At 47.6% G+C, this 22644-nt stretch overlaps 1 protein-coding gene across 2 annotated transcripts in view; it reads left to right on the top strand.

Annotated features, from left to right (window-relative positions):
- Positions 1-22644, top strand: part of BEND3 (BEN domain containing 3) — a 41391-nt gene that overhangs the window by 2560 nt on the left and 16187 nt on the right. The window contains exons 2-4 of one of the 2 annotated variants that reach the window (XM_045842693.1): positions 8332-8428; positions 12076-12124; positions 12595-12797. In XM_045842693.1, coding sequence (XP_045698649.1) covers positions 12088-12124; positions 12595-12797 — 240 coding nt within the window. In that variant the 5' untranslated portion in view covers positions 8332-8428; positions 12076-12087. The remainder of the gene's footprint in view (positions 1-8331; positions 8429-12075; positions 12125-12594; positions 12798-22644) is intronic. The other variant, XM_045842692.1, reaches the window with a different exon arrangement.

The raw sequence follows: 22644 nt of genomic DNA, 5'->3' as shown, positions 1-22644 counted from the left end.
TTCCCTCCAGAGAGTTAATTTGACTATATGGTAATTTTTTTAAAATCCCATTTAAAGTCGCATATAATGCATATGCCAGAAACAAGGGTGTTTTAATGCGCTTTACGCATAGCGAGTCGCTCCTGCTGTTTCCTGCTCCTCCAGACAGGATAGTTGCTCTTCTCGCCCTTCTGATGCTCCAGTATCTCCTGCAACATTATTCTTTAAGCCCAAAGCTCTTGTGGTTTCTGGAACTAGCTGCCACATGTGACCCGCTCATGCCAAGCTAAGAGAGCTCTCCATGCTGGCATCAGGCCTTCTGTGTGTCACAGAGGAGAGGTGCTTTTCACTCGGGGTGGCGGTTCTGTTCGTCACCCAACGGCCAGACTTTTACAAACTGTTGTTTCAGAGCTGAGTTGTTCTCAGCAGCTTACCTGGTAACATGCCTTTCCTCCACTTTAATCCGACTTGCAACACGTACAAAGTCAGCCCTCTTAGTAGTACAGTGTTTTGTTTAGAACCAATGGCCACTTTTCCTCTTCTCTGGCCTGATCTTCCATTACTATTGGCCAGTGAAGCACAGTTGCATCAGTATCTAAAGGGCATTGATTGCTCAGTTGAATAAATCACTTACTGATCTTATGTGCAGGGGGTTGATGGTTTGAGTATAAAGCTAGTAGATCAAAGGATGGAGGTTTGAGGGTGGGGTGGGCGTTAGTTTACACCACATTGTGCGCCGACTCTAATTAGCTTGTGTGGTCACAAGACAACAGACTTGAAAAAGTGGGAAGTACAGAGGAAACCCAGCTTACACCTCCTAGGAAAATTAGTCACCATTGTCCAGTCAGTCACATGGGTGGCTGCTGGGATGTGCTGGCCCTCTTTTCCTCCTTGACCCCCAGCTTCTGGGTGCCAAGGTTAAAGTTACAAGCAAAGTCTTATGCCTCCTACCATTGACACCTAAGGAGGTTGCCCTTCATGAGCCCAGGGAGTGCTTAAATTGAGTAGAATCCGTTTGCTGAGGCAGACATCAGATCTAGTCACTTTCCAAAGACACAGTGTCGGAAGGGTGAGACGCCAAGTCCCAGGCAGGCAGGGCTGTGTGGTTGCACTTTGCTGCCTGTGGAAAGATGAGGCTGTGCTCTGACTGAATAAGGAAGGCAGTGACAATTACAGCTTTGGAGAGACTCAGGGTAAATTGCCCTGGTTTTGTGAGGTCTGGCGTTTTTCAAACAGCATGTGCAGATGTGTCTAAAAATAAAAACAAATTGCGAACATGTCCTGCGAGTCCCATGGGCAGGGTGCCACTGCTGAGAGGGCCGGGCTCTGAGAGCCCCAAGGCTCCCGGCTGTTCCTGGAGACCCAGAGACCGGTGCGAGAGAGCGTGGCCTGGGAACATTCTTCCTGTCCTTGGGGAGAGCGTTCTATGTGATGTCATCCTTCAGTTTCTTTGTTTCTTTCATTCGAAAGACAAGTCATACAAACCTTTCCAAAAGCTTTAAGTCATTTAATTTTAAGTTTTAAAAAGTAGTCACTATTAAGATGCACTTCATACATCTTTTTTCTTTAAAAAAGGCTTTATAATATATAACATTTACTGAGTGCTGTGTGCCAAGGTACTTTCTCCTCGGTAGTTTTGACTAAAACTCTGAATGAGGTGGTGTGTGCAGCATCATTTTGCAGAAAAACCAAGGTTTGGGTGGGTAAGGAACTTACCCAGTGTTAGAAGTTAATTGGAGGTGGAACTAGGGTTTGAACCCTGTTCTGCCTGACCTTAAAGTTTAGTAGGGAATCCCATTTTCTGTGAGATCAGCCGCTCTAGCTTCTCCCTTGGTGGTCTGGGGCCCATGCGGCCAGTTGACTTCCTCCTGCATCGGAGCCCGGCCTCCAGTGGGTGCTCAGCAGGAAAGGGCGGCCATGCCCCGCTGTGCCCCAGCTCTTGGAAGGCTGGAACGAGCCCATCAGGCCGAAGGGCACCACACTGCTTTCCCTCTCCTAGCTTTCTGCGGCGCCCTCCTCCAAGGGAGGCCCAGATTGCTTGGCCCCTGGTTCTCTCTCCGCAGAATGAGTGGGCCCTCGTGAGGACTGTGTGGGCTAAAGTGTGAAACCGGTAGAGCGTGGGGCCAGTGTTCCATGCATGTCAGCTGCTGTCCTCCTTTTCTTTGTTTCATTTTCAAAAATCAGCATGACCTGCTGGAGACGGGTGTCAGGAAGTCACATCATGTGTGACCGTTGAGCCCTAGCTGACTGGCTCAGTTGGTTAGAGCGCCATCCCAATACGACAAGGCTGTGGGTTCAGTCCCCAGTCAGGGCACATACCAGAAGCAACCAACGAATGCATAAATCAATAGAACAAAGCAACCTTTCTCCCTCCCTTCCCTCCTTTCCCTCCCTTCCTCTCTCTGAAGTCAATTTTAAAAAATTACAAATCATGAAACAATTGAGCAAAGGATGAAGTAAGGTTTAATTAGTTCCTAGCGGGACTTTTAAATCCCTGAGTGTGTTGATAGTGACCTTTCAGATGGTTGGAGCATATTCTCTCTGCTGTACCTCTGTATGTGGCAGTGCTTCACAGCCACTATCCCCCTGGTCTCAGGTTCCAATCACATTCATCTTCTCGGGCTCACATTCCCAAAGAGACCTCCGTTCCCGGTGAGAGTTTGCTTCACTGTATATCTGGAAACGTGACTTGGAGGCGAGGATTTGCCGCCGAGTGTCCTGAGTTCAGGGCTGCCGGGCAGGGACCAGCGTTCCTGGACCTGCACCGCAGCCCAGCGGCAAGTCCCAAGTGCAGTGGACGTTTCTGATTTAATGGGGCGCAGTCCTGAGTCAGCTGGCTGGGATTTGAACCTTGGGGTTTCAGGAAGCCCAAGTACTTCCCATTTCTGGGCCTGCTGTTTGTCCTGTGTGACACTGGGCCAGCCACAAGCCTCTGGCGCCTCTGATTAGCCTGGTGCTGCTGCTTGCAGCGGAGGCCTGGTCTGGCTGATCCCCTGAGCGGCCGGCTCTACGAGAACTTGGGAGAGGGGCACCCCAGGGCAGTCCCACCCTTATGGGCAGTGCTAGGGAGCATTTTCCTTTGGAAACCTAAGGGACATTTAGGGAAGAGACCAGTGACCCTTTGCCAGGGAATCACCATGCCAGGTGTCCCCTGCTCACCTTGCTGTGGCCTTGCACCCAGCTTTTAACACGGAAAGTTACCCCACAGCCGACAACTGCGTGACTCCTTCCTACCCACTTTTAACCAGTGACCTCACTACGCCCCTTCCTTTTTCTGTGCCCTGGCCACTTCTCTGCTCCCCAGACCTCCTCACCTTCTCTCTGCCCCCACTGCTGCCTGCTGCTTCACCCTGGCTGGAGCCGGGGCCCCTGGAGCACACCTCCGATGGCCCAGTTTGGTCCACTTTCTAGGTGGCGTGGGAGGAGGGGGTCAGAACATCTCCCAGGGTGCTCAGTCACAAGAGAACCCTGAAGAGGGGACCGCATGTTACAGCCGTCTGCCGTCCAGAATGCAGAAACCCAGCAGGGCAGGCATCAGGCCCCGGTCAGCCATGGAGCTGCTCTCCACTCCACGCAGCCTCCGACGGCCTGGCTGTCGGCACCCAGCTAGGACCGTGTGCACACCTGGGTTCTCGATCCCCCTCTCCACACACTGAGGGGCTTCGTACACCTTCGGAGGCAGTCATTCAGGACCAGTTAGGGAGTGAAAGGTCTTCAGTAGTTTGTCAGTTGTCGAAATGTAATGATTTGATTTTATATTCTCGCTCATTCCTGTTTTGTGGGTGGAACTTAGAATGTGACCTGACAAATAAAGATTACTGTACTTCTTTTTTCATTTAAAAATTGCTTTTTTGCCCTGACTGGTGTGGCTCAGTGGGTTGGGCATCGTCCTGTGAAGCAGAAGGTCACCGGTTCCGTCCTGGTTGGTGCGCGTGTCTGGGTCGCAGCCAGGTCCCCACTGCGGGTGCGGGGAGACAGCTGGCCCAGGACGTTTCTCTTGCTCATCGATGTCTCTCTCCCTTTCTCCCTCCCTTCCGCTCTATCTAAAAATAAATACATAAAATCTTTAAAAATTAAAAAAGAAAAAATCATCCATAATCCTCCTAATTGGAAGTAATTAGCATTCTTTGGGCATATTTCCTTTCAGCTGCTTTATGCCATTTTTAATTATGTAGCTGAGACACCCCCATTGCTCTAGGACGTATGTTGTTATTGACTGGATAGCCCTGCAATGAACAATTGATTTTGAATCTTTACACATAATTTAATGCTCAGCTCTTTCTGTCAGAAGTTTCTGAGTCACGTGATGAGAAAATGTGTAGAGGTTGACTTCCTAACTTTTATAATAGAAACAGCAGGGGTGACCAATGGTGGTCTTGGTCCAGGTCACATTCAGTGCGCTGTCCCTTCCATTTTCTCTGCAACTTTTTGTGGAATTTGTCAGTCATCATGGCAGGTGGTTTGGAGGGCTCCCTCCGCACCAGGAGGAGTGTGACCCTGGACTTCCGCCCGTGCTTCACCTGAGAACAGCCGTGAGATGAAAGGCCTCCTGGCCCAGGCTCTTGGCTTTGCCCTTGTGGCCGTGGCTCATTATGGTGACAACATATCATATTTGTCAAGTGTGTGAGGCTGTGTAAGTGGCGGAAAGATTTGATCTTAGGTCTTTATAAACTGAAGGTTGTGAGGAAGATCAAGATGTGCCCAGTTGAACACTAAGAAAGTTATTTTTGAAGTAGACCTCTTCCCTAGAATTATCTTGGATTAACATTTCTCCCCTGCAAAGGAAAAAAGTCTTGTAGGTATCTGTTAAAGTTTAAAATTACTTGTATCTAGAGCACCACATCGGAAGCATGGGTGGTCTTCTGCACAGCTGTGGCACGCAGGCTGTGTTTACTAGATGTGAGTGCGTTGTTATAGAAACCCTGGTGTAGTGTCTTCTAACCTGGGGGTTCTGACTGCTCTTTCCTTCCTGTCACTTTTATCTTCTGGTATTTACGCGTCCTCCCCTCTGACAGAAGTTCCCAGAGACCCGTCTTCATCCTCCAGGTCCTCCCAGGTGTTGGCCGTGATCCCTGTAGATAAGTGGTACGTTCGGTGGATTCCCCGCCCTGCGGGGCTCGGGGCCACCAGAGCACCAGGCGGGAAGACAAGAAGCCATTCCTGACAGTGTGATTGTCAGCGTGTTCCTACCCTTCCTGAGCCCCCGGCCCCTTGCCTATAAAACAAGATGGTCTCTGAGGTCCCTTTGGCTCTAAAATTGTGCTTCAGTTTCCTCACTTGTAAGATGAGACAAACAAGAGTTTCTACCTTGCAGGATGATTAGGTTAAGTTCATGGTGAAGCTCGTAGCGCAGCACCTTGCGCCCGGTGTAGGATGCAGTGTGGTGAGCAGCTGGAAGGAAAGGCCACAGCAGGGCTTCTGCCTTCAGGAGCTTGCCCCCCCCCCCCCCCCCGGGGGCTGGGACAGCCCTGTGCTCCCGGAGCCCCTGCAGCCTTCAGCGCGGCCTGCAGCAGGGGCGTCCCCTGCCCCCACGAATGTGCCCCTTACAGGGTTTTAGCCCTGCTCTCTCTTCCCAAAGAAACGGCTCCAAATCCTTGTCTCAAAATTTGCCTCTAGGGGAACTCAAACTAAAAAAAGACATAAAATTTCCATGATACATTAAGTGGGGGGAAAAAAAGCAAGGAATGAGGATCTTAAACCTTTTATTCTCAGGATCGCTTTATACTCTTAAGATTTGTCGAGGACCCCAAAGAGCATTTATTAATATGAGTTATATCTGTCAGTATTTACTGTGTTAGAAATTAAAACAGAAATATTTATTAATTTGTTTAATAATAACCATAATAAATTCAGTACAAGTTAATGTCAGTAACATTTTTTATGAAAATTACGTATTGGCCCCCCCCCCAAATCTTAGTGAAATGAATGGTATCATTTACATTTTTGCTGATCTCTTTCATCTCTGACTTAATAGAAGACAGCTGAGTTTTCAGATCTGCCTTTGTGTTCAGTCTTCTGCAAACTTGTATATCATGTAGCTTCAGGAAAATTCTGCTAAACCTAGGTGAGAAAAGGGGCAATGGCACTTCAATGTTGTTATGAAAATAGTTTTGGCCCTGATTGGTGTGGGCCAGTTCTGCAAACTGAGAGGTCACCGGTTCCATTCCTGTGGGAGAGGCGACCGGTCGATATCTCTCACATCGACGTTTTTCTCTTTCTCCTCCCTCCCTTCCCCTCCCTCAAAATAAATAAATAAAATCTTTTTTTTTTAATTATTTGCCCACTTCCTTTTTTTAAAAGATTTTATTTATTTATTTTTAGAGAGGGAAGGGAGAGAGAGAGAGAGAGAGAGAGAGAGAGAGAGAGAGAGAGAAACATCAATGTGTGGTTGCTGGGGGCCATGGCCTGCAACCCAGGCATGTGCCCTGACTGGGAATCGAACCTGCGATGCCTGGTTCGCAGCCCACACTCAATCCACTGAGCTATGCCAGCCAGGGCAATCTCTTTTTTTTTTAATGAAAATAATTTTGATCTTGTGGACCTCTCTGAAAGGGTCTTGGATGTACTAGTAAACTTGCTCTCCAAAAAGAAAGAAAAAAATGCCCTGGTTGTAAAAGTGTCAATTTCCGTGGTGTAAAATACTCCCACTATGGCCACTTTCAAGCTACCAACTTGACCCTACTGGTGGCAGGGTTGGGGGGAGAGACTATGTAAACCGCCAGTGGTGAACCACGGTGCACGAGCACACTGTGAGAACCACGGACACAGAATGTCTTCGGCAGGACACGTGGGAAAAATAACATGGGCGCTTCCAAGAGAGTGGCCTGGTGACTGGAGGACAGTGGACTTCTTAACCAAATATTCTTTTATAGCTTTTGAATATTGTTTTCACGTGTGTGTGTCACCTAGCCAAAAAGGGAAAAAAAGATTTTGTGTCTTGTCTTCTCTTCCTAAATTAACTCTAGAAATATGAATATAAAAATATGACCTGTAATTGTCAATCTTTCCAGATTTTCCATTGCCTCATGGCATCTCTTAGAATTGGTCGTTTCTAAGCACCAGTAAATAGTTCTCACTTCTCTGCCTTCTCCTCTTCTTTCTTCTCAGATGTCTTCCCTCGTCAGCCCCACTTCCTGCCCCAAGCCAGGGGCACGCTGACGTTCTTGGGGATGTTCAGGGTTCAGATCTAGCCTCATCTCAGCATGAGGCCTGGGGGCAGCCCGGCCAGTTGTGGCATGTATGCAGCCAGTTTAAGCAACTTAGCCTTTGTAATTTGATATTTGAGTGGCTAAAGCATTTTACTTATGAACATTTGGGATTACTTTCTTACCTTCTCTTTTGTGCTTTTTGTAAACTGGAGACTTTTCTGGTGATGGTCTGATCACCCCTCAGCCACAAACAAGATTACACCCGTGCACGGAAGGCCAAATGTTGACGGTCTCACTCTTGCTGAAGGATAGCGACTGGGGAACATCATACATACTCCTGCAAGCTCTGCGCCCTTGAAAACCTTTCTGTAACTATGGCAGTCACTTCACCTGAGGCTTCCTGAGCTCTTTGTTTGTTGTTTAAAAGGATTTCACTGAGATTAGCCCTATTTGAGAGTTATCTTCCATAGGTCATTGATGTCTCGGAACCTGTGCTGGTTTAGCTGGCTGGAGGCAGCAGCAAGCCACACAGGTCTCATTGACCTGTGTTCCCGTCGTCCTTGGTTTTGGTCGGGGGTTTGGTCAGGGTTTCTTTTATAGCTTTTGAATATTGTTTTCATGTGCGTGTGTCACCTAGTCAAAAAGGGAAAAAAAAGATTTTGTGTCTTGTCTTCTTTTCCATGCAACAGCTGCCCCACAAAAGCTGATTTTCAGGAACCTGAAAACCTACATTTTTGCTAATCTCTGTAATCTCTGGTCGCACAGGTTGTCTCAGTCTGAGATGCGTGGCGAGAGGAGGAAGGTTTGGCAAAGGAGAGAATGTTAGAATGGGGAATTCTAGGAGGCCCGGCAGGCAGGGGGATTGCAGTGCTCCGGTCCTGGGAAGGCGGGGGCTGTGCTGGCTGGAGGCTCCCACGTAACCTGTAGTTAAGTAGCGGAAGGAATTTCTGAGGCATGCTTGGCATCCGGATCCTCGGTATCCACCCAGGAGAAGCAACCCTGCGACCTTCAGGGTGCAGATCACCAGGAAGTGGAGATAGCAGGCAGCACGTGGGTCCCCTTCCCACTCAGCCCTGACGTGGTTGGTGAGCTGTCGCTGCGCTGGCTCAGGATGCCTGGAAGGGACCCACACATCCCTCTGGTAGAAACTTCTGTACTCTGGGCTGGAATCTATTTATAAGCACGGGGCACACTGGTTTTCCAGGTAGCTCCATGGAGATAAAAGGAGATTTGGATGCTCCAGCTGCTGTTGGAATGAGAACTCCAAGGCTGAAGAACCTCAACGGAAGATGGAGGATTCTGTTAGTATTGCTCTCCTGGTGGCTGGTGGGAGGGGTTCGCAGACTCGGTTTCAGCCCTAGTCCTCCCTCTTACAGCTGTGTGACCCTGGCAAGTGACCTGCCCTCTGTCTCCCCTTCCAATATTCAAATATTTTATTTCCTTAGTCAAAATGTAATATTTTCCAGCTTCAAGGACATGTAAACATTGTGTATATTTAAGGTATATGTGCTCAGTTTCCTTGTTGGTAGAACTGGGATTAAAACAGTGCAGGGTGAGCTGGAGGCGCAGGCTAAGCGGCCAGTGGTGTCCGCTCCGGGGCTGCAGATGTTAGTGGGGTCCCTCCCCCACTCAGGCCCCACGGAGTAGTCGTGGGTTTTCCAGGCCTTGCAAATAGGAAATTCCCCAGTTTCCCAAAGAGCACGGCTTCTTGACTGGCTGGGAGGGAAGCGGCCCACCGTTCTGTGTTCTGGGTCACTCCTGGGCTGGTCTAACATCTGTCGCTGGTCTATAAATGAACACAGGAATGTTTTCTCAGGCAGATGCACCCTGGGCACCCTGAGGCCTGTAAAGCTGCCCCCACCCCGCCCCACTCCTCCTGAGAGCCTTCCCAGCTCCTCCTGCTTCTCCTCGCACCACAGGTGGCCCCGATGTGTGCTCCTCCGGGATTTTCTGATACAACAACCATAGGAGCTCAGAATTCTGGTGCTGAGTCGCTTGCCGTCGTGTCACATGTGGTTCAGAAAATACCCTTCCTGCTCACTGCGTCACACCCAGGCAGCGACCACGCCTGGCCCCGGACTGCAGCCCCACGCTGTCTGCCTCCTGGGCGGATGTAATGTTAGATGACCACACCGTCTTTGCTCAGCACTTGTGGTTCTCTCTCCTGTTTTTGCATCAACTCCTAGTTTATTTTCTTCTTGGATTCACTTTTTTATAATGCTTTTCTACTTAGCCAGAGTCTTTGTGGTTTTCTTTCACTATGACCCATTTCCCCCCCAAATAAATCATCCTCCACCTCTTCCCCTTCCCACCTTTTCTCTCCAGAATGTGCTGTTTCGTGCACTGCACCACTGTCTCCACCAGCTGTCTTCTCACGCTGCTGCTCTCACCTCTGCCCTGGATCTGAGGGGTAGGGTCATGTGACCCTGTGGCAGGTTTCCAAGGGGAGTTGCCACACTTGGGCCTTCGGGTGAGGCCTGAAGTGCCTCTGCTTGAGAGGTCCCTGACTGGGCTGGGAATCAGGACACCTGAATTTCTGGCAAAGGTCGGTCATCCCCCCACCTTCTGAAATGCAGTCGTGGGCTTGACCTGTAAATGAGAAAGTCCCACCTACCTACCTGTGCCCCCCACCCCAATCCCCCAGAGACACCCAGATCGGGGATGTCATCAAACGTGAGGTTTCTTTGCCCGGGACACAGTGGAAGCTGCATTTGCTAGAACTCGCCTCTGGTAAGACGGCTCTCGGACTGCGGACACTCACCTGTTTATCTTCCCTCAGCATCACCTTCCGTGTTACCTTTTCTGGGTAGGAGGTCGTTTACTAAGTAGGAATTATTTTTAGTGCTAATTTTGGTCTCAAATAAGTCTTACATTTTCTTATTCATTCCTCTGAAAATTAGTGACACAGGGATGAGAGAAATTGTACCTGTGCCAAAGTTAACGGGACACGCGGGGAACCGTGTGTCACGCCGTAAGGCCTGTGTAAGTGCTGCTGCTGTGAGTGCGTTCTGAAGTTACTCCGTGCCTGGGCCACCTGTGTGCACTCTCTCTGTCTTGCCCCGTCCCCAGCGTCCCTGTGCTCGCTGGCGCAAGCGGACCACAGACCAGTTCGAGGCTACTCCGCGAACAGTTTACTGAACTCTGTAGATGGCATCCCTCTTCCGTATTGAAATTTCTTTTTTGAACAAAATTTATGTATGTATGTATTTATTTTCTTAAGATAGAGAGAGGACGGGAGGGGGAGAGGGGAGGAGAGAAAGAGAGAGAAACGTTGATGTGTTGTTCCACTTACTGTGCATTCATTGGTTGATTCCTGTGTGTGCCTTGACTGGGGATGGGACCTGCAACCTTGGTGTATCAGGATGATGCTCTAACCAATTGAGCTACCTGGCCAGGGCTAGAAATTTCTTTCTTTTTTTCTAGAAACATTTTAAATTCTTATGACTGGGGGTGGGAGTGGGGTACCAATGGCCCCATGCATCAAGTAGCAGGATGCTGCTAAACACACAGGACAGGGACCCACAACAGAGGACTACCTGGCCCGAAGGTCAATAGCACTGAGGTTGAGAAACCTGACATAAGGGTTTGGTCTTCCTAAAACTGGCATCTTCGTGGCTGAAACGGTCCGGGGATGATAAGTTCTGCTGTTAGCACTGCCTTGTTATTTGAGTGGAAGGAACAGGGAAAAATTGGGGATGCAGCTTGGGGATCCAGAGTTCTAACTTCTGACCCTGAAACCTGGAACGAACATGGTTTACTGCTACAGGCAATAGAAATTTCTTAGTAGATGCTTCTTAGTCCTGCTCTCTTCTGATCCTTAACCAAAGTACCAGTGATACTTGCAGTCTGTGTGATCAGCTGTGGGAACCACACCCCTCAGGGTCAGCAGTGGAGGCTGTCACTTGTGTTTCTTCCCACTACCTCGTTAATACCTTGTAGTTTGTACGGACAAGCTGTTAAGTAACTGGGGGGAAAGAATCCCAGAGACTTACTGGTGCTGTCAGTCATGGCGCCTGTTCCATTCCAGCTGGGGCCGTGGGAGTCGGGGGCAGCTCTGCCCCGGACCCTGAGACCTGGACAGCGCACCTTCCCCGAACCCGTCTCATTCCCTCATCAATAAAAAGGAAGGGCTTGAACCAGATTGTGCGGCGCTTGGGAGCTTTAAAACCCCACAGTGCCTTTTTCTCTGAAAGAGAAAGTTGTTTTTGAAGGACCAGCGCCATCCAATAAAAATGTAACGCAAGCCACACGGGTCATTTTAAGTTTTCTAGTAGCCACATTACAAAAAGGTGAGATTGTTTTTAACAAAATATTTTAGTTAGCCCAACCCAAAATATTATCATTTCAACATGCAACCAGTATAAGAAATTATTGATGAGATAGTTTACATTCTTTTTTGCTGTGCTAAGTCTCAGGAATCCAGAATGCGTGTTTCCATTGGGACCAGCCATGCCTCCTGTCCTCAGTAGCTGTGTGACTGGGGGCTGCGCCCGTGGGCAGCACTGGTCTCTTTGGACCGTCTGGAGTTCTAAGACCTCAGCTCGGGTCCACAGCGCCCATAGCTTGCATCCTTGGTCAGCCTTTTCATTGTTGTGGCTGGAATGTGTAAAGCAGGGACTAACAGCTTGCTGAAACCGGAGTTCATGAAAAGACTTGATTTCCGTGAATAATGTCCCCCCAGCTATGTAAGTGCCCTTGGTCAATGCTGTGAGACACGTTCTGCCCACATAAAGCCTTGGAGAAGTGCTCCCAGCAGGCCTGGCTGCTTTGAGCGACTGCAAATGAGAATAAGATGTGATTTTCCATAATGCTGCAGAGCAGGGTGGACTCTACTTTCTACTCCATGGAGCCTTCAGGGTTGGGAGGGGAGAGAGTTTTTCACGGGAAGGGAAAGGTAAGAAATTAATCAAGCAGTAAATCAGGACTTTGTCTTTGTCTTTTCATGTAGTGGGACTAGAAGATGAACTCAACTGAATTCAATGAAGATGTAGAAGAAGGTAAAATCCCTTATTAAAAATTATCTTTAATGTTTTATTGGGTCATATATTCACACGGTACAGACATATTGATGTATAAAAAGATACAAATTGAAAAGTCTCCCACCACTGATTCCCCTCCCCCTCCCCCATGCACCTTATCTTATATGCCTTTCAAGAGCTACTTTCTTAAAAAGTATGTTGAAAATATAGTATTTGTCTCCCTGCATCTCCTCTCCCCCTAGCCCCTCAAAAAGACTTTAAAACGAGTTTGAATAAAACAGTCTTGGAACATGGTTTTATTGGATAGCACTAGTGCGGCGAGATGAAAATGGCAGGGTCGGAAGGTGCTGCCTCACTCTGGCTAGACTTGACTGTCTGAGCACAGTGTCAGAGGGCGGGCCGCAAACAGCCTGTCACTCGGGGACCCTGCTGGCCTCTGAGCAGCCCAGTGGTCTCTCCCGCTGAGCCCTGTCTCTTCTCTGCCACAGTTCTAAAAAATAACACTGTGAAAGTGGAGACAGAGGCTGAAGATGCTGCCCTGGACTGCTCAGTGAATTCCAGGTCTTTGGAGAAGCACCCTCTGGACAGCGTCTTCACCGCCCTGCAGGACTCCAGCAAGCGGAAGCAGCCGGGCAGCGAGGGCCAGCCAGACCCTGTCTCCAGCGTGAAGAGGCGGCGGCTGATTCCCGAGGTGAGGACCCGGCCCCTTCCGTGTCTGCTTGGGCTCTAACCCTCTGATGGGACACAGCCCCTACTCATGGGATCTGGGCAACTCCTAAGCCCCTGAGTGTGAGAAGGCTTTCATTTCAGCTGCCCCATCTCTGACTGAAGTGTCTAGAAAGTGTCCTTAACTGGAATCTTGTCTGTTTCTGGGTTCAGTAGTGGGGAAGGGAGTCTTCACAAGCATCTGCTTGTGAAGGCAAGAACTTATTGATTGCAAGCCTACATTCTACATAGTACACCCTTAACACAGATTCCTCTAAAAGGGCCGAGGGCTAGCAGGTCTTTTCCTAAATCAAAACCATCTTTTATGTCTGTCAGGGGAGTTTGTTACCTAAAGAAACTTTTCAGTGAATCTTTTTGTAAAGTGGAGAATTCTATATCATACCTCTTATTCTGAAGTTACCTCATTTATGAACTTGCTTTATTTCTTTTTTAAGATTTTATTTATTTACTTTTAGAGAGGAGGAAGGGAATGAGAAAGAGATGGAAAGAAACATAGATGTGCGAGTGATACATTGATCAGTTGCCGTGCAAAAAGGGGACCTGGCCTGCAACCCAGGCATGTGCCCTGACCAGGAATTGAACCAGTGACCTTTTGGTTCATGGGCCTGCACTCAATCCAAGGAGCTACTCCAGCCAGGGCAAACTTGCTTTATTTGTCAGTCACTTGCTGGTTATATTGAACTTTGCTAAATTCTGAGAGAGAAAATGGAGCCTATCTAGTGGCCCCGTCTAGCAGCCTGTAGTCCAGATGCAAGTACGACGTGTACGTAGAGGAGTGAAGGCCGCAGGGAGAGGCAGCACTGGGAGACGAGGAGGGGCCCGGCCGGGATGTCTCGTCCGCCAGCCTCCCCGTGGACCAGCAGATTACACCTCAAACTCTTAGGACATTTTCCCAAACTCTCCAACCCAACCCACCCCCCTACACACATACACACACTGTCTTTGGGGGACCCAGATAGTTATTTCAGCTTCTGCACGTCTGTCCAAAAGAGGCCCCCTTTTCAAGGCTCGTCATCATTAGCCAGAACACCATGGAGTATCAGCCCGGGACTCTGGGTCATTGCTGGTTTGCTTTAATTCTCCTCTGTTAGAGTCTAGGGCAGATCCACAATAAATTGGGGATTTACAGATTTTACAGACTGAGTCTTCAGTAAGTAAAAGGATCCTTTAAGTGGAAAAATGATGTGGTTAAGATTTTCACCAGGATTTAAATATGCATGTTCACATTACATTATAATGACGGCTGACCTGCGTTCCACATCATGGAACATGGATCGATTGTCTATCTGTCTAGGCGCTCTCCCTCAAACCGCTGTATTGACATATGATTCACATACTGTACAATCTACCATTTCAACTTGTACTGTCCAGTGGTTTTTCGTATGATGGTGGTTGTTCACAGAATTGAGCAACCACCACCATAGTTAATTTTAGAGCAGTTTCATCACCCCACAGGGAAGTCCTGTACCCATTAGCAATCACTCCCCATTCATCCCTCCTCCTGCTCCTAACAACACTGACCTATTTTTCATCTCCTTGGATTTGTCTCTTATCAACATTCGTTACAATTGGAATTATAGAATATGTGACCTTTTGTGTCTGGTTTCTTGTACTTAGCAAATGTTTATAAGGTTCATCCATGCTAGAGCACATATTAGTACTTCATTCCTTTTTGTGGCCGAATAATATTCCATTGTATGAATATACCAGATTTGGTTTATCCACTCATTAGTTGACGGACATTTGTGTTCCTTTCACTTTTTGATCATTATAGGCAGTACATTTTTTAAAATCTATAAAGCCCGGAAAAAAAAGTAGAGTTCTTTGTATTACATCTCTGAGGACTGATCAGAAACGTGCCACCCGTTCCCTGGCTGTACACCTCTGGTCCTGGGGCGTTGTCCCGTGTGAACGACAGTGTCCAGTGCAGTGAGTAGTGGCCGCAGGTTAAGTCTCAGATTTCTGTCTGCTGAGAGGTTTGTTGTGGCAAATGAAAGGTACAGGGTGGTTAGTAGAATAGGTTCTTTAAAAAACATTTAACCATTTGCTTTTTATTATTTTTTAAAAGTTTTTTAAAGATTTTCTTTATTTATTTTTAGAGAGGGAAGGGAGAGAGAGAGAGAGAGAGAGAGAGAGAGAGAGAGAGAGAGAGAGAAACATCAATGTGCGGTTGCTGGGGGTCATGGCCTGCAACCCAGGCATGTACCCTGACTGGGAATCGAACCTGTGACACTATTTTTTAAAAAATATATTTCATTGATTATGCTATTACAGTTGCCCCATTTTCCCCCCTTCACTCCCCTCCACCCTTGCACACACCTCCCACCCACATTCCTCTCCTATAGTTCATGTCCATGGGTCGTACATATAAGTTCTTTGGCTTCTACATTTCCCATACTGTTCTTACCCTGCCCCTGTCTATTTTCTACCTACCATCTATGCTACTTATTCTCTGTACCTTTCCCCCCTCTCTTCCCCTCCCACTCCCCTGTTGCTAACCCTCCATGTGATCTCCATTTTTGTGGTTCTATTCCTGTTCTACTTGTTTGCTTAGTTTGCTTTTGTTTTAGGTGTGGTTGTTCATAATTGTGAGTTTGCTGTCATTTTACTGTACATGTTTTTTATCTTCTTTTTCTTAGATAAGTCCCTTTAACATTTCATAAAGTAAGGGGTTGGTGAGTGATGAACTCCTTTAACTAGCGCTTACCTGAGAAGGACTTTATCTGCCCTTCCATTCTAAATGAAAGCTTTCCTGGATAGAGCAATCTTGGATGTAGGTCCTTGCCTTTCATGACTTCTTGGAATACTTCTTGGAATACTTGGAATACTTCTTTCTAGCCCCTTCTTGCCTGCAAGGTCTCTTTTGAGAAATCAGCTGACAGTCTGATGGGAACTCCTTTGTAGGTAACTGCCTCCTTATCTCTTGCTGCTTCTAGGATTCTCCCCTTCATTTTTACCTTGGCTAATGTAATTATGATGTGCCTTGGTGTGTTCCTCCTTGGGTCCAGCTTCTTTGGGACTCCCTGAGCTTCCTGGATTTCCTGGAAGTCTATTTCCTTTGCCAGATTGGGGAAGTTATCCTTTATTATTGTTCAAATAAGTTTTCCACTTGTTGCTCTTCCTCTTCCCCTTCTGGTACCCCTATAATTCGGATGTTGGAACGTTTAAAGATGTCCTGGAGGTTCCTAAGCTTCTCCTCATTTTTTTGAATTCTTATTTCTCCATTCTTTTCTGTTTGGTTGATTCTTTCTTCCTTCTGGTTCACTCTATTGTTTTTAGTCCCAGTTTCCTTCCCATCACTATTGGTTCCCTGTGCATTTTCCTTCATTTCTCTTATCATAGCCTCCATTTGTTCATCTAATTTGTGATGAAATTCAACCAATTCTGTGAGTATCCTGATCACCAGTGCTTTGAACGGTGCATCTGATAGGCTGGTATCTCTTGGTCGCTTAAAAGTATTAACTCTGGGGCTTTGATTTGTATTTCCATTTGAGCCATTTTTTGGGTGGGGGTCTGGTTGCGCCTGATGCGTAGTAAGGGACCGAGCCTTAGGTATCCTCCAGGGCGGGGCAACCTAGTCGCATGGGTGGTAACATTGTATGTGGGGGTGGGATCCAAGAGGAAACAATGGTGCTTGCTCCTCTCTCTGTCAGATTTCAGTCCCTTCCACCGCTTCTCCCAAGCAAACGGCCTTTCTGGTGCTGATTCCCGTGTGGGTGGGCTTGTGCATGTTCTAGGACCTGGTGGGTCTTTCCAGTGCACTCTCCTGTGAGTCTGGGAGTCTCTCTGCCCCTCAACCCCCAGAGGTGTTTTCAACCAGTGTCCCGAGGCTCTATTTACTGGCGCTGGGACCCTGGGTTGCACAGTCTGTCTCACTGCCCAATTTTGCCTGGTTTATCTGCACATGAACGTGGCCTGGGCCGCCAGGTGCCTTGTGAGCATTGTCTCGTTTCACAGTCGCTGCCTCGCTGGGTCTGCCAGCCGCCTGTGCGCCTGGGATGCGTTAGGCGTCTGGTGCCACTGCTTTTTGTGTCGAGACCCCTCTCCACCTGGCTGCCCATCTCCACCCCTCCTACCGGTCTGCATGAATGTGTATATTTTAACTCCTTGGTTGTCCGATTTCCATACAGTTCAATTTTCTGTCAGATCTTGTTGTTACCTTGTTTCTAAATTGTTGCTGACCTTCTTTTGGTTGTGCGAGGAGGCACAGTGTGTCTACCTACGCCTCCGTCTTGGCTGGAAGACTCTCCTCATTGTTTTTAATTCATGTTTCTTCATTCTTTTCTGATGGGATGTTTCTTCCTTCTGGTGCACACCATTGATTTGAGTCCCAGTTTCCTTCCCATCACTATTGGTTCCTTGTACATTTTCCTTCATTTCACTTAGCATAGCCCTCATTTTTTTTCATCTAATTTGTGACGAAATTCAACCAATTCTGTGAGCATCCTGATTACCAATGTTTTGAACTGTGCATCTGATAGGTTGGCTATCTCTTCGTCGCTTAGTTGTATTTGTTCTGGAGCTTTGATCTGTTCTTTCATTTGGGCCATTTTCTTTCCTGATGCACCTGTTATGCATGAGGGGCAGAGCCTTAGGTGTTCACCAGGGCGGGTAACTCAGTTGCTGGGTTGTGACACTGTATGTGGGGGCAGGTCCGAGAAGGAACAATGGTGCTTGCTCGGCTCTCTGCCGGATTTCAATCACTTCCCGCACTTCCCACAAGCAAAGTGGGCCCTTCTGGTGCTGATTCCCGAGTGGATGGGCCTGTGTATATTCTAGGACCCTGTGGGTCTCTCCAGTGAACTCTCCTGTGGGGCTGGGAGTCTCTCCTGCTGCTGCCTCAACCCCCACAGGTGTTTTCAGTCAGAGGTTTGAGGCTTTATTTCCCCGCACTGGGGCCCTGGGTGGCTCAGTCTGTTCCGCTCCCCAGTTGTTCCTCCGAGTTTAGCTGTGCTCAAATGTGGAACCGCCCAGTCTGCAATCACCACCTCTCGGGGTCCACCACCCGCTGCCTTGCCTCGAGTCCTCTCCACCCAGCTGCCCATCTCCACCCCCTCCTACCAGTCTGGATGAATGTTTCTTCTTTAACCCCTTGGTTGTCAGACTTCCATACAGTTTGATTTTCTGGTAGTTCTGGTGGTTTTTTGTTTTTAAATTGTTGTTGTCCTTCTTTTGGTTGTGTGAGGAGGCACAGTGTGTCTACCTACGCCTCCATCTTGGCCGGAAGTCTGCTTTTTTATGTTTCACTTTAAGGTATAACTTATCCTTTTCCATAATGATTGGTATTCAGGTGTTCTGTGCTTTTGTACTATTACAAATAGTGCCACAAGACCCTCTGTGTACACGTACCTCGTGCCCCTCCATGAGCGTTTCTGTGGGCTGCGTTCCTAGAGGTGATTCTGAGAGTGCTGAGGAGTTTGAGAAGCACTGTTAAGTTCCCAAAGGAACTTCTGGAAAACACTTTCTTCTGTTTGTCATCGGCTTGTGATCAGTGCTACAAAATCCTTCACATTTGTGAGCAAAGCCAGAGTTCAAGAAGTGGGACACAGAGTTGAATATGTGGATTCACTTTTGCTGTGTAACAACCGCCCCTTCCCCCCACAAAAAAACCCAACTTGAAACAGCCACAATTTTCTTCAAAATCATGTGGGTCACTGGAGGTTCCTCTGGTTCGGCCTGATGTGGGAGGGGTGAGGTGGTCCGGGACCTGCCCTGGGCTGGTGGGGATGACGGCAGCTTCCCCTGGGCACTCTCTCAACCCCCGGGACACCAGTCCAGGCTTGTTCCCAGGACACAGAACAGTTCCTGGGAGTCAGACCGGACAAGCTCCAGAGGGCAGACTCTTCAGGCCTCTACCTGCGTCACATTTGCTGATGTCCTGCTGGTCAAAGCAAGTCGTGCGGCCAAGCGTAGACAAACAGGATGGGAAAGTAGGCTCCCCCCTGACGGTAGGAGCACGAGGTCCCATTGCAAAGAAGCTTTCCCCCAGGGTGGGGGAACTGTTGCGGCCACTTTTATGAGCAATCCTCCGCAGTAAGAAATGACAACCTTCACACGGAGAAGGAATTCTGACCAAATGAATCCCAGGTTGTGGCCTTTGTGGACAGACCCAGGTGGTCCTACTGCCTCCCTCCTGCAAACGGTGTGACGCTTTATCCCTCCATTCAGTGCAATTTTGTTGTCATGGCCTCACAGAGAAGGGAGCATCTTCATATTCTTGGAGCAGAAAGGTAAAGAGAAGGTTCTCATGATGTGTGTTTTAGTTGAGTCCTTCAGTATTTGAAGCATGTCAGAAAAGATCCGGCACTGGGTTAGAACCCCAGCGAGGCTTCTGGGGGAGGGGTCGCCCGCACGTCACCTGAACGATGCGATGGGTTTCGAATGATGGGTTTCAAATGCTCCTGACCCTCTAGTGAGGCAGCCGGCTTTGTCAGGCCAGAGCTTCAGGCATCAGCCAGGATTTCTAGCTCGTTCAGAGAAAGGGGAACCAAAATATACTTGAATATTTCTAATATGACTGGTCCAGTTTACGTATTTAATTGGTCACATATGTTTGCTTTTCAGTGGATTTGCTGAAATTCTGACCCATTCATTATATTTTGGCAAGGAAATGAGAGGTTTAGTCCTGGATTTTATTTTGGGTGTTTTATTAGCTTTGTTCATTTTCCTTAGTGTATATTAAGTGAGGTTGGTATTTCTGCACACCTTCCTGTTCTATAAAAAGAATGTAAATAAAACCTTTGGAAATTCTTGAGCTCCTTGTAGAAAGGTGACATGTGCTTTCAAGGCAATATTTCCTTCTAAAGCTTGGGTATGTTGATTTATCAGTAAACCAGTAGCCTCAGAACCCTGGGAACTTCAGAACAATCCATCAGTTTTATGAAATATAGTATATGTTCATTTTTCAAGATGGTACTGGTTCTAATTCAGAGTGAATAGTCCTTTATCCTTCTCCCCCTGAATTTTCTCTGCTCCTTCTTATATATGTGGTGGGGGGTGGAGGTGGAGGTGAGTACGTGCAGCTTTAAGCACTTTCATCATAGGGTGGGACCAGAGGAGCCAGGGGGCAGAAACAAGCAATAATGAAAAAGGTAGAAGGGAAGTGCTTTAACAGTTTTGGGGTTGGGGGTGAGAGGGGGTACCGGGGGGCATAAATGGTGGAAGGAGGACACTTGACTTGGTGTGGTGAACACAATACAATATACAGATGATGTGTTATGGAATTGTACACCTGAAACCTATATAATTTTATTAACAATGTCAGCCCAATAGATTCATTAAAGATTTTTTTTAAAGTCCAAGAAAGCCCTGGCTGATGTGGCTCAATGGGTTGAGTGTCTGCTTGTGAACCAAAAGATCACCAGTACGATTGCCAGTCAGGGCACATGCCTGGGTCATGGGTCAGGTCCCTGGTTAGGGGCACACAAGAGACAACTGATTGACGTTTCTCTTGCACATCAAGGTTTCTCTGAATTTTCTTAAATTTTATTTTAATTATTGTTCAAGTACAATTTTCTATTTTTTACTCCCATCCCGGCCCGCCTACCCAGCCCTCCCCACCTCCCTTCCATTTCTACCCACCCCTAGTTTTTGTCCATGTGTCCTTTATACTTGTTTCTGTAGGTTTCTCTGAATTTCTTTCTCCCTCCCTTCCTTTCTCTCTAAAAAATGAATAAAATCTTAAAAAAAATTAAAGGTTAAAAAAAACTACATTGGAGAACATTATGCTAAGTGAAATAAGCCATTCAGAGAAAGACAAATAGTGTATGATTTCACTCATATGTGGAATCTAATGAACAACTGAACTGACAAGGAAAGTGGAGAGACTCATAGATGGAGAGCAGGATGACAGCTAAGGGGAGAGGAAGTCGGGGTGGAGGGACTGAGCAAAAAGGAAAAAAGACTCATGGACATGGACAACAGTGTGGTGATTACTAGGGGAGGGGAATATAATGGGAAAAAATATAGTAAAGATTTAATTTAATTTTTTAAAAGGATCTTATTTATTTTTTCGAGAGGAAAGGGAAAGAGAGAAACATCAATGTTCAGTTGCCTCTCACTCACCCCCTACTGGGGTCCTGGCCCGCAACCAGTCTTGTGCTATGACTGGGAATCGAACTGGTGACCCTTTGCTTCACAGGCTGATGCTCAATCCACTGAGCCACCAACTAGGGGTGGGTTAAATTAAAAAAAAAAACAAAAACAAAAACAAAACCCTGTTACTGTGTACCTACTCAGCAAATACCACCGTTCCTTATTTTATTTATCCATATAACAAATCAATGATGAAAGGATTAATATCTTCACCAGACAGATGATCAAACTCAGGCATGTAAGTTAAAATAAGGTTCCAGGAGGCCAGTGGGTCTGCCTTGTTCCTGGTGTGAAGTGATGGGGACACTCTGCTCCCTGCTCACCGTCTGGGGAACTGAGCCCCACCTTCTCCGATCCAACCCATAGAAACAGTAAATACCAGAAGGAGTCAAGATTCTGGAGTCAGATAAGGGGCAGTTCATCGTGGGGCCTTTGCCAGTGAGTGACGCCCTAGATTCAGGTTCCTCTACGGTGATGAGGGATGACTCTGCTCACTCATTAGTTTTCTTTTTTTTTTTTTTTAAGATTTTATTTATTTATTTTTAGAGAGGGAAGGGAGGGAGAAAGAGAGAGAGAGAGAAACATCAATGTGCGGTTGCTGGGGGTCATGGCCTGCAACCCAGGCATGTGCCCTGACTGGGAATTGAACCTGCGACACTTTGGTTCACAGCCCGCGCTCAATCCACTGAGCTACGCCAGCCAGGGCTGTTAGTTTTCTGTGTAGATCGTTGAGATACCCGTGCAAGCAACCCAGCACAGGGTGTGTGTGACCCAGGTCAGCCTTCAGTAATGTTTACTTATATCCAGCTCCACCTCTTGTGGTCAGTATTCAGCTGCCTCCCTCCAAGGGAAGCCATCTGGTGTGCTCTAGGGCACCCCAGGCCTTAGCACCCTTGATTCAGAACACCATTCAAGTCGGAGCATAGACCACCTTCCATCTTCTTCCCCCAAACCCAAAGGAAGAGGAGGAGGGCCGGGGAGGTACCATTTGAGTGGTATCTCCGGTGCCAAAAGTATGTCCCATGCAGACTCTATCAGGGATGATGACTTGTTTATGAGTGACATTTCATACAATACTAAGAAGAAAAATAAAATCTCCCTCAAAAATTTTAACAAAAGGCTATGTAAAGACTTACTTGGCATCTCCACTGGAAAAGGCTTCATAGCCAAACACAGCAGATGTGGAAGGTGAGTAGCCAACGTTTTTATTGGTAATCATCTTTTTGCTCATGGAAGCGGGGGGATATCAAGAGCTGTGTGCCAGGCAGACGTTAGCTTTGTTTTCCTGGAGGGTTTTGTTTCTGTGTTTGTTTTTAATCCTAAAGTGTCACTGTGGTTTGTTTTTCAATCAGAGGACAGCTGTGGTGTCTCGTTCATTCGGTGCAAATGTACTGAACACCTCCTCGGTGTCGGTTACCATGGCACCAGCCGGAGAGTTGTAAGTTTGCACAGCCACCACAGCAGATAGGTGTCACGGCCATTCCCATTTTCTTGAGGCTCAGGAGTCAGCCCTACCAAGCCCGCTCCGTTCCTAGCCGTGCCCTTACACGCCGTGGTGGCCCTGAAGGCTGCGGGGCATTTGTAAGTTGCTGTGAGAACAAGCCTGTGAAGGATGTCCTGCCCTGAAATTTGGTGGTCCGTTCTTTTTTCCCTCCCTTCCATTATAGTTGTTTTCTCTCTCCAGATTCTTTTTCAGGCATCATAGCACATTCTCGATC

The sequence above is a fragment of the Phyllostomus hastatus genome, unplaced genomic scaffold (genome assembly GCF_019186645.2).
Source record: "Phyllostomus hastatus isolate PE091 unplaced genomic scaffold, TTU_PhHast_1.1 phas_contig_40, whole genome shotgun sequence".
Taxonomy (NCBI): Eukaryota; Metazoa; Chordata; class Mammalia; order Chiroptera; family Phyllostomidae; genus Phyllostomus; species Phyllostomus hastatus.
Note: the sequence above shows the minus strand (reverse complement) of the source record. Positions and strands in the feature narration are given on the sequence as shown.